The 12755-nt window shown below is 49.0% G+C and overlaps 1 protein-coding gene across 2 annotated transcripts; it reads right to left on the bottom strand.

Moving 5' to 3' along the window:
• Positions 1 to 2852: 2852 nt before the first annotated feature.
• COMMD4 (COMM domain containing 4) lies at positions 2853 to 8352 on the bottom strand. 2 transcript variants are annotated; one of them, XM_049852675.1, is made up of 8 exons: positions 8237 to 8352; positions 4953 to 5024; positions 4669 to 4734; positions 4421 to 4460; positions 4004 to 4123; positions 3742 to 3822; positions 3240 to 3453; positions 2853 to 3148 (listed from the first exon to the last, which is right to left on the bottom strand). In XM_049852675.1, exons 1-8 carry the CDS (start codon positions 8237 to 8239, stop codon positions 2950 to 2952), a joined length of 795 nt encoding a protein of 264 aa, XP_049708632.1. In that variant the 5' UTR covers positions 8240 to 8352; the 3' UTR covers positions 2853 to 2949. The 2 variants fall into 2 exon arrangements, with proteins under 2 accessions (XP_049708632.1, XP_049708631.1); XM_049852674.1 differs by having other exon boundaries at positions 3012 to 3148; positions 3240 to 3416; positions 8237 to 8326.
• Between the last annotated feature and the right edge of the window lie 4403 nt (positions 8353 to 12755).

Genomic DNA, 12755 nt, shown 5'->3' with positions numbered 1-12755 from the left:
CCTGTATTCTCGGTGTGATGGGACATGTAGCAGAAACTCCCACAGACACGATCTGTGCCCCCTTTCCTACTACTCCCCCCCGCCATCTATTTATTCATTTATTTGGGCAGAAATACTTTAAAGTAAATCAGACAAATTATGACACTTCATCCCTAAACACTTTTGTATGCATCTGTAAAAAACAATTTCCTACAAACCCACAATACCTTACCGTACCTAGTAAACAATATCATCTAATGCTTAGTTCACATTCAAATTTCCCCAGTTGTCACCAAATTCTTCTCCAGCTTGTTTATTCCGGGTTGATTCTAATGTAGGATTATGTTTAATCATTTTTAATTTAGATGGAATCACTCCACCTCCTACCCACTTTTTTTTTTTTTTTTTTGGTCTTTCAGGATACTGACATTTCTGAAGATTAAGGAGAGGTAATCCTTGGTTAGACTCTGACACGGTATCAGAGGAGGCCTGCTAAAAGAGTAGATTTAAATAAGATTCAGAGTCTCATAATACCCAAAACATCCAGGATCCAATTTGGAAAAAAAAGAACACTCATTAGAAAGTGCATTTCAGGGCCTAATTTGAAATAAATGTGCAGTGTGACCTGCTGGACTAGGAAGGTGTGTGAATAGAGCCCTGGGCCTCTACTGTTTGTGAGTAAGATGTATTCTGTGTTTCTTTTTACAGTGTTACCTACTCCCACCTTTCCCCACTCCCTCCCCTCCATGCTTTTCCAGTTAACTTCATGGAGAATTCAAAAAGAAAAGTACATTTAACACAACACTGTGGATGTCAGCACAGCCGGACCAAGGGAAAGTCATAGAAGCTTCATGGACGCGTCCAAACTCCCTGAAGCATCGAGTTACTGGGCTGAGAGCTGGAGACCATAGTCTTGGGGAATATCTACCTCAACTGGCATAACATAGTTTATAAAGAAAATATTCTACATCCTACTTTGGTGAGTAGTGTCTGGGGTCTTAAAAGCTTGTAAGTGGCCATCTAAGATACATCTACCAGTCCCACCCCATCTGGAACAAAGGAATGTGAAGAAAACAAAAGACAGAAGGGAAATATTAGTCCAAAGGACTAATGGACCACAACTACCACAGCCTCCACCAGCCTGAGTCCAGCACAACTAGATGGTGCCCTGGCTACCACCACTGACTGCTCTGACAGGGATCACAGTAGAAGATCCTGGACACGGAAGGAGAAAAACGTAGAACAAAATTCAAACTCACAAAAAAAGACCAGACTTACTGGTCTGACAAAGACTGGAAAAACCCCAAGAGTACGGCCCCTGAAGTCACTCCTGAAATTTACCCTTCAGCCAGAGATTGGACAGACTTATCAAACAAACAATAACACATGCAGTTCAACCTTGTATACAAGAGTAAATTGGCACACCAGCCTGGGAGCAGGTACAAGAGGGCACGAAGGGATAGGAGGGCTGGATGAATGGAAATGGGGAACCCAAGTTCAAAAAGGGAGAGTGTTGACACATCACAGGGTTGGCAACCAATGTCGCAAAACCATCTGTGTATTGTTTAATGAGAAGCTGATTTACTCTGTAGACTTTCACCAAAAGCACAATTGCAAAACCACAAAAACCATCTACACATCTTTCTGAAACCAGAAGTCAGGAGCTGAGCCAGTCCTTATCTTTTTTCATGCTCAAATCGCCTCATCTTTGGCCAGTGGGACACGCTGGCTCTTTCGGCATGTCACGTTATTGCCTGATGGCCTCCTTGCACAAGATGTTCCAGGCCCATCTTGTACTCTCCCGCCCCAGTCCTGGAGTCAGCCTTTTCTACCAGGAGCCCAGGTTGGCCTGAGCTGTTCCAGGGAGCTCTGAATCACGGTCAATGCAACAGACCTTCCTTTTTTTGAGCATTTTAAATCGTTTGGCAGTTGAAGCAAAAATCATTATAACACTCGCAGGTGCTTCTCAATGTGTGTGGAAGAAATATTCAAGACTATTAAAAATGGAACCAGTGTCCCTGAATAATTTATGTAGACATTGTTCAATGGGAACCTATTTGCTGTGTAAACTTCCACTAACCTAGGAAACCTAATGCCATCGAGTCGATTCCAACTCATAGTGACCCTATAGGACAGGGCAGAACTGCCCCACAGAGTTTCCAAGGAGCACCTGGCAGATTCAAACTGCTGATCCTTTGGTTAGCAGCCACAGCACTTAACCACTAAGCCACCAGGGTTTCCAAACTTCCACTACAAATACAATAAAATATTATTTAAAAAATAAAGAGTATTATAAATGGAAGGAGCCCTAGTGGTGCAATGGTTAGGTGGCTGGCTGCTAACTGAATGGCTGGTGGTTAGAACCCACCCAGCTGCTCTGTGGGAGAAAGACCTGGCAATCTGCTCCAATTACATCCAAGAATCATTCTCACAATCAGGGTAGTAATTCTGACCTGGGCTTGGTGCTCAGTAACAGGAGCTACCCTGTCACACGGGGCCGCTGTGATTCAAAACCAATGCACCTAACAACAACATTATAAATGGCAGAGATGGTAAAGAGTTCAGGCATGGGCCCTTCTTCCTTGGTAAAGAAGATGGCAAGAGAGAAGAGCTCTTTCCTTTCTGTATGTGGGCATCTGGCACTGGGGCTACCACTTGCTGCCAGCCTGAGGCCACCACAGGGAGTGGAGAGCCAAGAGCATCACAGGGCTGTGGAGCTAGAAACTGATCGTCCGAGCTATGGACAAGCTGTTTCTTTTCGGTCCTCAGTTCACCTCACCAGCAGCTGAGAAGAGAAAATGAGTGATGGGCCAGGTGGTCTACATGTCACTTGGTTTCTTTCACAGAAACCCAAAAGAAACCCACGCACACACTCCTTTACACTTATTTATTCCTCCGTCCCATGGAAACAGGTGACAGGTGCCTTTGATGGGGCGGAAATGCAATGGTGGAAAAAGGGCCTGAGGATCCCTATGCTGAACTCTCAAATGAGGACCTAGGAAGCCAGGGACCCAGGAGGCCAGGCACCCAGCATCTTGGGGCTGGGACCACTGCCCAAGGAGAAGTTCCAAGGGCAGCCACTTGACACGGGTAGGGCAGCTCTGCTTGGGCCCTCAACACCGTTCTCCTCAGCCCAGGGAGCTCATCAGGGTCTGTGCCTGCTTCAGTTCTGCAAGGGGAAGAGGTGGGTGTGCCGGCACGCAGTCAGGCGGGAGCTGGGAGGGTCTCCTCTCACCCCTCCGGGCCTGGCTGAGTCTCACCTGCCAGTAGGACCTGGAACTTTTCTGCTGAGAGGGACATAGCGACAGGCTGGGCCTTGGCACCCGGGGCGGATGCCACCTCCAGCCGCAGGTGCACCATGGGCTCCTCCACGGACCGCAGGAGGCTGGAGCTCAGTGTGTAGTCCACCCGCCAGCCCACGCCTGCCAGCCTGTTCACTGCAAGATGGTGTGGAGTGCTCTCGGGATCCTGGCCCTTCAAGGCAGTGTGGCCTTTGAAAAGCTCTCCTCCCTCTGGGCCTGTTTCCTCATTCTCACAATCAGGGCAATAATCCTGACCTGGGCTTGGTGCTCACAGGACAGGTGCTCACTAAACAGGAGCTCAGATGGTCCATAGCAGGTCTCCAAGGAAAGAAACCTGGACTGGGGTCAGAGACCCAGGGGTGACCACGGCTAGGTCTCCCTCTGAGGACTGGCACCTTGGGTGCTGCATACATCTTCTAGAATGGACCCTGGGCCCCACCCTGGCCCACGCCACACTCACCGCGCAGGCTGCAGGCCCGCAAGTGCTCCTGCAGGAGACTTTGCTTCTCCTCGTAGCAACGGCACAGGCTGGCTGCATGCTCTGGGGAAAGAATGAAGGTCCCCTGAAGTACAAGCAGGGGCTAGGCTGGGGCTGCTCAGTGGACAGCTCGCAGGTTCCTGGCCCAGAGACGGCAGTGTACTTCTTAGGGTCACACAGCCTGGCCAGCTGTTCAGCAGCCCTTGGCCCACAGGGTACCTACCTGCCCGCCACATCCCTGTACCTTTAGGCAGCCCCAGCTGCTGCAGTTCACTGGACAAGGACTCGCCATCCACGCTATGCTTGGCTGCACTGGAGAGGATAAAACTCAGCACCGCCACCGTGGCCTTCACATCGCCTGACTCTGGAGGGGGGACCGGTAGGTGGGGTGAGAGTGTCACTGTGGTCCCAGCTGCCTCCCCGTTGCCCCACCATCTTCAGCTCACAGCCCCAAGCCTCCTCCAACCACAGCCACTGCGACTGCTCCCCAAGAGCTGTTAGAGGGCACTGAGGGCAGGACTGTCAGCTCCTTTCTTCCCTCACACTTCTCTGCTATGGCATGTGGTCAGGGAAGGCTGCTGGGAGGAGGGAGCCTCTGTGCCAGGCACCAGGCCGAGTCCTAGGGTCACCCAAAGGCCTGTGGACTCAGTGGGGTACTCACCAAACTTGGCATCAGCTGTGAGCTTCAGGATCTTCTCATACTATGGGGAAAGGAGGCCCTCAGGGGTGCCGACCCCTCCTCACCAGCCCCTCGCCGCCCCCTCCCACCGGGTCCCCTGTAGGGAACAGGCTGGGGCTAGATGGAGGGATGGGAGGTACCCAGGGAGGTCTAGAGGCTGTACCACCCACCTCCCTGGGCCTGGTGCAGTTTTAGGGGGGTCATAAGGCCATGCTGGTCCCTGTACTCACGTCAATCCCCTGTCCCAGAAGCTCTTTCAGCACCTGGCTACACAGCAACCGCAGCTTCACGGAGGACTGGAAGAGACAGCCTCACGTCAGCCATTCTGGCCACCTTACCCCTCACTGCTGGCGCATTGGCTCAAAGAGGGCTGACATGATTGAGGTCACACAGCATGCTAGACAGGCTGAGAACACTGAGACCCCAACCCAAGTGACCTCGCCATCCTCCACCCCCAAAGCCCCAGCCCCCCCCCACCCCCGCCCACCAACCAGGTAGAGCCCGTGTACTCAACAATCTTAGCCAGAGTGCTGATCTCTGCCAGGACCCAGTCAGGACAGTCCAGATCACCACAGAAGCGGAACCTCTGCAAGGGAGCAAAGCAGGTGGTCACGCTGCAGGGAGGGGTGGGGTGTGGCCAGGCTCTGTGTGTGACTCCCGCACAACTGCTCATCAGTGACCCTCGGTCCCTGTCCCAGGTAGATGCCCTCTGGCCACTTGTTCCCCCCGTCACCAGGCTGTTTAGAGAATCCTCTCCCTGACCCACCGCCTTTGGCCACCACAGGCACGACTGCCCAACTGGCCGCTTAGTTCCTGAACAGTTACCTCCAACCACCCACTCCCACAGACACACCCAAGGTCTTGTCCACAGACCAAACTGCTCCATCCCTGATGTCGGCAGTGAAGGCTGTCCACAGCTGCTACTTCTCCCCAAACTGCTTCAAACTCAATGAGCCCCCTACTCCCAGGAGCCTCTCCACCTCCCCAGTGCTCTCCTCTCTCTACAACCTTCACAGGCCAACTTGGATTCCCAGCCCGATCTGTCAACCACATTCTTGCCAATACCCTCCATTCCCTGACCACTGCCCTTTGTCCTGTCTGCCTGGTGAAGCTCCAATGCACATCGATACGCAAGTCCCTCTTCCACGCCTCTACCCGGGTTGCTTGCAGATGCTGGAACAAAGGCCCACAAACCGAGGCCACACAAATCCACGCTCTGCGGTTTCTGCTGGGCCTTCAATGCACCTGGCAATCCCATTTCTCTACTCGGAGCCACCAGTCACCAGATCAGCCACTTCCCACCTGATCTGCTCCCCTGAAACCTCCAACCCATCACCTGCCACAGCTCCACACCTCCTTATCGCTCCTGGACCACCTGCACTGGGACTTGTACAGGGGACTCCAATGATGTCCTCTAGCCATGGCCACAAATGACTTTCTTGTCACTAAACCCAGCCCAGGTCTTCCTTAACTGCTCAGCAGCTTCTGACACGACCCCATCCTCCTTCTCGAAGCACCACACACTTCTGGGTTTCTCCCTCAGGCCTGGCCTGAGTCTCCTTTGCTGGCTCATCCTCCTTTCCCCGGCCCCCAAATGGGGATGTGGGGTGGGAAATTGGGACTGGTGATGAGGTGATGGAGTGTTAAGGATGGTCTTGAACTACTTACTCTATTTCAAGGCGTCTTAACCTTTTTATGCTAAGGAATCCTTTGGCATCTGGTGAAACCTACGAGACCCTTCTCAGAATAACATTTTTATATGTATAAACAGGATGGTAAAGAAAACTAATTATATCAAAGTACAGATATCAAAATATTTAAAACACACTGCTGATACGGTATTATACGTGCTTCTTTATTAAATCGATGAACAAGATATAGCAGAGTGTCTAATAATCACTGTAATTTAGAAACGATGAGCATAAACAGTATTCTGAGATATCTGCCAAGAGCTGTAACGTGATATGAAAATATCCAGATTTCTATTAGTGACAAAGTCATAGCTGCTGCTAATACTGGGGCTTTTAAGGAACATTTGTACTAGAAATAATACTAAATTTCAGTGTGAAGTTAGTGAAAATAAAGATTTATGATTTTCCCTAAGTTCATGGACCCCTGAATTCTATCCACAGAGTTCTATATACCTCTGTGTTGTTTGAATTTTTCCACAGGAATGTCTTCCCTGTGTAATTTTTTAGAATGCTAGCATTCTCTAGGCTCTGTCCTAGGCCCTCTCTCCTCAATTCAATAAGACAGTTTTCACATTCTTAGGGTTCAGTTATCATCTTTGTGCTGGTGACTCCCAAATTCACCAATGCCATCGCAGATTCTCTTCTGAGCTCCAGACCCTTAAATCCAAACCGTCCCCTGGCCAGCTGCACCTAGATGCTCACAGACAGCACGCACTCAGCATGTCCTCAGGTGATAGTACTCTTCCCACTGAAACCTGCTCCTCCTCCTGGCTTCCCCGTCCTATCACCTGGGGGCCAAGCCTGGTTCCTCCCGAGTCTTTTTCCCTCATGCGTTTAGTCTCTGAGACCTGCTGATTTCTATCTCCACTCCCTCACCCCAGTTCAGGTCACCACCACCATCTTCTGGGCGTCTGCTGCCCTAGCTTGCACTCCTTGCTCCCCTCTTGATCCCTCCACAAGAAAGCCAGAAGCATCTGTTTGGCTTGCCAGGGCCCTCTGTTTAAAGTCCAAACTTCTTTTTTTTTTTTTTTTATTGTGCTTTAAGTGAAAGTTTACAAATCAAGTCAGACTCTCACACAAAAATTTATAAACATCTTACTATATACTCCTAATTGCTCTCCCCCAACGAGACAGCACACTCCTTTCCTCCACTCTCTCTCTTCCTGTCCATCAAACTTCTTTAAGTGGCTTTCAAGATCCAGGAAAGCTTGGTCTTTGTTTACTTGTCTCCTCATCTTTCACTAAGCTCCAGACTGTACTCTTCCACTGAACGGCATTCATTCCTAGGGAGCCACGGTCCCTCTCTCACCTGAAGTCTCTGCACATGCTGTTCCCTGTCTGAAGACGCAGCAGCCCATCCCCAAATCTCCCAGTTCCTGCTACACAAACTGCACTTCACACGGCCAGTTTTTTTCCTGGTTCCTCAGGCTGATGGAATCCTCAGGGCAGCCTTCCTAACACTAGGCACGAGCCCCTTCCTCTCCACCTTAACTATGATGCCTACGCAAGCCTCTGACTTTCCCTAACCCCCTGCGGCTGAAGTCCCAGTACAAGGTATAGAAAAACAAACCCGCTGCCATCAGAGAAGACACTCAAAAAATATATGCTGAGTGAACGAATGAACTGAAGGAATGGATGGATGGATTGGGAAGTCACAGCCCCAAAACTACTCCTTTCTAGCTGTGGAAAGAGTGAAGGAGCTTCTTAACAGTGTAGAAGATTGAGCCCAATTCTAATCAAGCTTTTCTCCAAGCCCTACAGGTGGACTGGGGATGTAGGCACGTTTAGGAGGTCTTCCTCGAGCCGGGGCCCTTTCTTTCCGCCATGGGAGCACCCGGGACTCCAGCCAGGCCGGCCTGACTTGCTGAGGAGCAATGCGGGGCTGCGGCAGGGGGGACGTTTTTTAACACGACCCGCCGCCCTCCCTCACGGCTGTACCCAAAGTGTCATGAAGAGACCAGCGCAGACTCGCCCACTCCTCGCTCCCGGGTGCCCCACCCTTCCCCCTGCGTTAGCAATATGGGACTTCTGGGGACCCTATCCGGCCCGCCTCCCACCTCCCCCTGCCTCGCATCACTCCCTCACCCGTCACTCCCTCACCCCTCACCATCTCGCCAAGCGGTCTGTGGCCAGTTGTTTCTCCTTCCGGTCCCGCCTGGTCAGCTGATCCGGCGGTCACGTGACTCGGGAGTCGCTGCGTCTGGGAGGGAGGGGCCCCTCGGTGAGGGTCTCAGCGGATGTCCACGCGCTTGAGAGGTGACGGAGGAGGATGCGCGCGCTTAGTCCTCTCCAGAGCTCTTCCCCGGAGATAGCCGGCGCCAGTCCCCGGTTCGGCTGAGGACAGAATCAAGGCAGTAAAAAAGACTGAGCGGAAGCCATTTAATTTGTTCAGTTTAAGGGGGCGGGACTCCAGGAGCCGGGTCCGGTATGCAGGATAATTCGGAAGGGATATTCATGTCATTTCCATGTTTTCCACCATTAAACAATACTATTGTGTGTGTGTATATATAAATATATATATATATTAAAAAAAAATTAGGCTGTAGTAAAAGACATATCTTTTAAGAAAACTTTATTGAATTGTAATACATACACAGTAAAGTGTACATACTGCAGGTGTTAAGCTAAATGAATTTTCACAAACTCTACGCCCCTTCTAACCAGCTCCCAGATAAAGAAACACAACATTACCTGTGCCCCAGATGTCCCCTTCAAGGGCATGGGGATTTTATTTCATTTTGATGAATGCCCCTTAGCTGCTTAGCAACAAGGTCTCTAACAATGTAAGTGTCCAGGAGTACTGTTTCCCTGCAGCCTTCCCCAACGCTAAACCAGTTGCCATGAAGTCAACTGTGACTCATGGAGACCCCCTATGTCCAACACTAGATGCCATCTTAATTTTTGCTAAGCTTTTGAGAGTTTAAAATTGCCAGAGAAGTTTTAAAATTCAAGAGAAGCACCTGAAGAACAATTACAAGTCAAAATTAGTAAGGTCAGTGAGGAAGCTAGATGCAAGGGGACCCAAAACAATTTTGTCACCACTGACTCAGTCTCAGGGCCCCTCTGGGGCCTGTTGCCACAGGCTCTGCCCAAGGAACTATAGCTGTCTTCAGTGTTACAGCCCTTGACCATTTACAGCTCTTTTAAAAAAGTTTCTTTCTCCTCTTTCTCTCTGCTGCTTCTCTCTTCTTTCTTCCTGTTGCTTCTTTTCCTGCTTTTTTTTCTGTCTGAAAAATCTCTGTGGTGTTGGCTGCATATATACACAAACTCTTTGTAAATTTTAAGGCATGGTCCTTCCACCAAAGGTCACAAACTGACCAATTCCCTGTCAGTTGGCCACAGACGCTTCTTTTGCATAGTAAGCTACAGACACTTCATTTGCCTGGTCTGTTGACCACCCCTCAAGGTGCTTACCAATCACAGAGCAAGCTGTAGCCTCAAACTGACCAATCCCCTATCAGTTGGCCACAGACGCTTCTTTTGCACAGTAAGCTACAGACACTTCATTTGCATGGTCTTTTTTTTTATTGACCACCCCGCAAGGTGCTTACCAATCACAGAGCAAGCTGCAGCCTGTTGTTGTTGTTAGGCGCTGTCAAGTCGGTTCCGACTCATAGTGACCCTACGCACAACAGAACTAAACCCTGCCCGGTCTTGCGCCATCCTTACAATTGTTGTTATGCTCGAGCTCACTGTTGCAGCCGCTGTGTCAATCCACCTCGCTGAGGGTCCTCCTCTTTTCCACTGACCCTGTACTCTGCCAAGCATGATGTCCTTCTCCAAGGACTGATCCCTCCTGACAATATGTCCAAAGTATGTAAGACGCAGTCTTGCCATCCTTGCCTCTAAGGAGCATTCTGGCCGCACTTCTTCCGAGACAGATTTGTTCGTTCTTTTGGCAGTCCATGGTATATTCAATATTCTTCGCCAACACCTCAATTCAAAGGTGTCAACTCTTCTTCGGTCTTCCTTATTCATTGTCCAGCTTTCACATGCATATGACACGATTGAAAGTACCATGGCTTGGGTCAGGTGCACCTTAGTCTTCAGGGTGACATCTTTGCTCTTCAACACTTTGAAGAGGTCCTTTGCAGCAGATTTGCCCAATGCAATGCGTCTTTTGATTTTTTGACTGCTGCTTCCATGGCTGTTGATTGTGGATCCAAGTAAAATGAAATCCTTGACAACTTCAGTCTTTTCTCCGTTTATCATGATGTTGCTCATTGGTCCAGTTGTGAGGATTTTTGTTTTCTTTATGTTGAAGTGCAATCCATACTGAAGGCTGTGGCCTTTGATCTTCATTAGTAAGTGCTTCAAGTCCTCTTGCCTTTCAGCAAGCAAGGTTGTGTCACCTGCATAACGCAGGTTGTTAATGAGTCTTCCTCCAATCCTGATGTCCCATTCTTCTTCATATAGTCCAGCTTCTTGGAGTATTTGTTCAGCATACAGATTAAATTAAAAAAAAAATTGTTAGGTATGGTGAAAGAATACAACCGTGACACACACCTTTCCTGACTTTAAACCAATCAGTATCCCCTTGTTCTGTCCGAACAACTGCCTCTTGATCTATGTAAAGGTTCCTCATGAGCACAATTAAGTGTTCTGGAATTCCCATTCTTTGCAATGTTATCCATAGTTTGTTATGATCCACACAGTTGAATGCCTTTCCATAGTCAATAAAACACAGGTAAACATCCTTCTGGTATTCTCTGCTTTCAGCCAGGATCCATCTGACATCAGCGGTGATCTATCCCTGGTTCCACATCCTCTTCTGAAACCGGCCTGAATTTCTGACAGTTCCCTGTTGATATACTGCTGCAGCCTGTTTTTGAATGACCAGACAAAAAGCATCAAATTACAAGTTATTTACAGCTTACCCAGAAAATGTCAATTAACCTGGACAAAAGTAATAAATCCTCTAGAGTAGAAAACCAGGGGGAAGGTAACTCCTCAGGGCTTAAGGGAAAAGTATCTCAAGCTGTGTTTCCAAAGACCTAAGGCAAAAGGCCGCATAAAGGAGTTCATTTCACCACACTCTGTGTTTCAGGGACACATGGAAAAAGACTTCTGTCCAGTCTTTTGGCTATTTGCCGCATTTCCTTATTCCCATAAGGAAATAAACTGCAATTAACTGAGTGGGGTGGGAGTGCCTGATCTGGAAGGAGGGAATAACCTAAACTCTTGGGTTCTGTATTCTTGGCAGTATCTGATACCCATCCTCTTTTGCCATGTAACCCCCCTGTAGGTGGGCCTGATCAACAATCATTGTGGGGTTGAGGTCAGGGTCCCTGGTGGCAAGCCTGGGGTAGAAAGGATAACTTGAGCGAGGTGAGGGGCCTCTCTCCAGCACTTTCCTACCCTGGCATTGTTGCCCCTTAGACAGCCGAGACTAGCCCTGGACGGCAGACTCATAGGCCAGGAAGAGTAAGAATGGACTAAGGGCCAGACCCCCCCCCACTCCCTCTTCTCAGTCCTACTTCATCTGTGGGATTTGGGGGGAGTGAGCCCAAAAGCCTTGATATGACATCCTGTCCAATCGAACGTTTAATTTTATTTAGAAAGCTAAAGGGAGACATTTCTTGGGTGTGACGTGTGGAGCAAAGTTATCCCACTACAGCAGCAAGCCAAGCAACAAATCAGAATACCTGTGTTCCATAATCTCTGAAGGAAAAACCCAAATTGTCAAGACACCAGTTGAAAGGAAGTAAGGTCTTTGCAGATGTAATCAAGTGAAGATGAGGTCATACTGGAGTAGAGTGGGACCCAGTCCCATATGACTGGTGTCCTTAGAAGAAGAGAAGAGACACACAGACCACAGGGAGAATACCATGTGACAATGAAGGCAGAAATTGAAGTGATGTGTCTACAAGCCAAGAAACACCAAGGATTGCTGGCAACCACCAGAAGCTAGGAAGAGGCGAGGATAACCCACCATTAGAGCCTTCAGAGAGAGCTGACATCTCGATTTTGGACTTCTAGTCTCCAGATCTGTGAGAGAACAAATATCTGTTGTTTCAAACCACCAAGTTTGTGGTACTTTGTTATGGCAGCCCAGGGAAACACAGACACCAAGTGTTATAGATTGGATCAAATTCCCCAGAAATACGTGTTGTAAAACTTAACCCCTATACCTGTGGTTGGAAACCCTGGTGGCATAGTGGTTAAGAGCTACAGCTGCTAACCAAAAGGTTGGCAATTCGAATCCACCAGGTGCTCCTTGGAAACCCTGTGGGGGAAATTCTACTCTGTCCTTCGGGGTTGTTATGAGCCGCAATCGACTTGACGACACTGGGTTTTTAATGTGTTATACTTGTGGTTATAGTCCCATTTAGGAATGGGTTTTCTTTGCTATGTTTATGAGGCAGTATTAGTGTGGGATGTTTTACGTCAATCTCTTGAGATATAAAAGAGCAGATTAAGCAAGCAAGCAAAACGGAGGGGAATATGCATGCCACATACCGCCAAGGAACCTGGGAATAAAAGCTGAAAACCGACAAGGACCTTCCCCCAGAGCCTACACAGACTGAAAGCCTTCCCCTAGAGCCGGTGCCCTGAACTCAGGCTTCTAGTCTCCTAAATTGTGAGAAAATAAATTAATTTTGTTAGAGCCACCCACTTGTGGTGTT

The sequence above is a fragment of the Elephas maximus genome, chromosome 13, assembly GCF_024166365.1.
Source record: "Elephas maximus indicus isolate mEleMax1 chromosome 13, mEleMax1 primary haplotype, whole genome shotgun sequence".
Classification (NCBI taxonomy): Eukaryota; Metazoa; Chordata; class Mammalia; order Proboscidea; family Elephantidae; genus Elephas; species Elephas maximus.
Note: the sequence above shows the minus strand (reverse complement) of the source record. Positions and strands in the feature narration are given on the sequence as shown.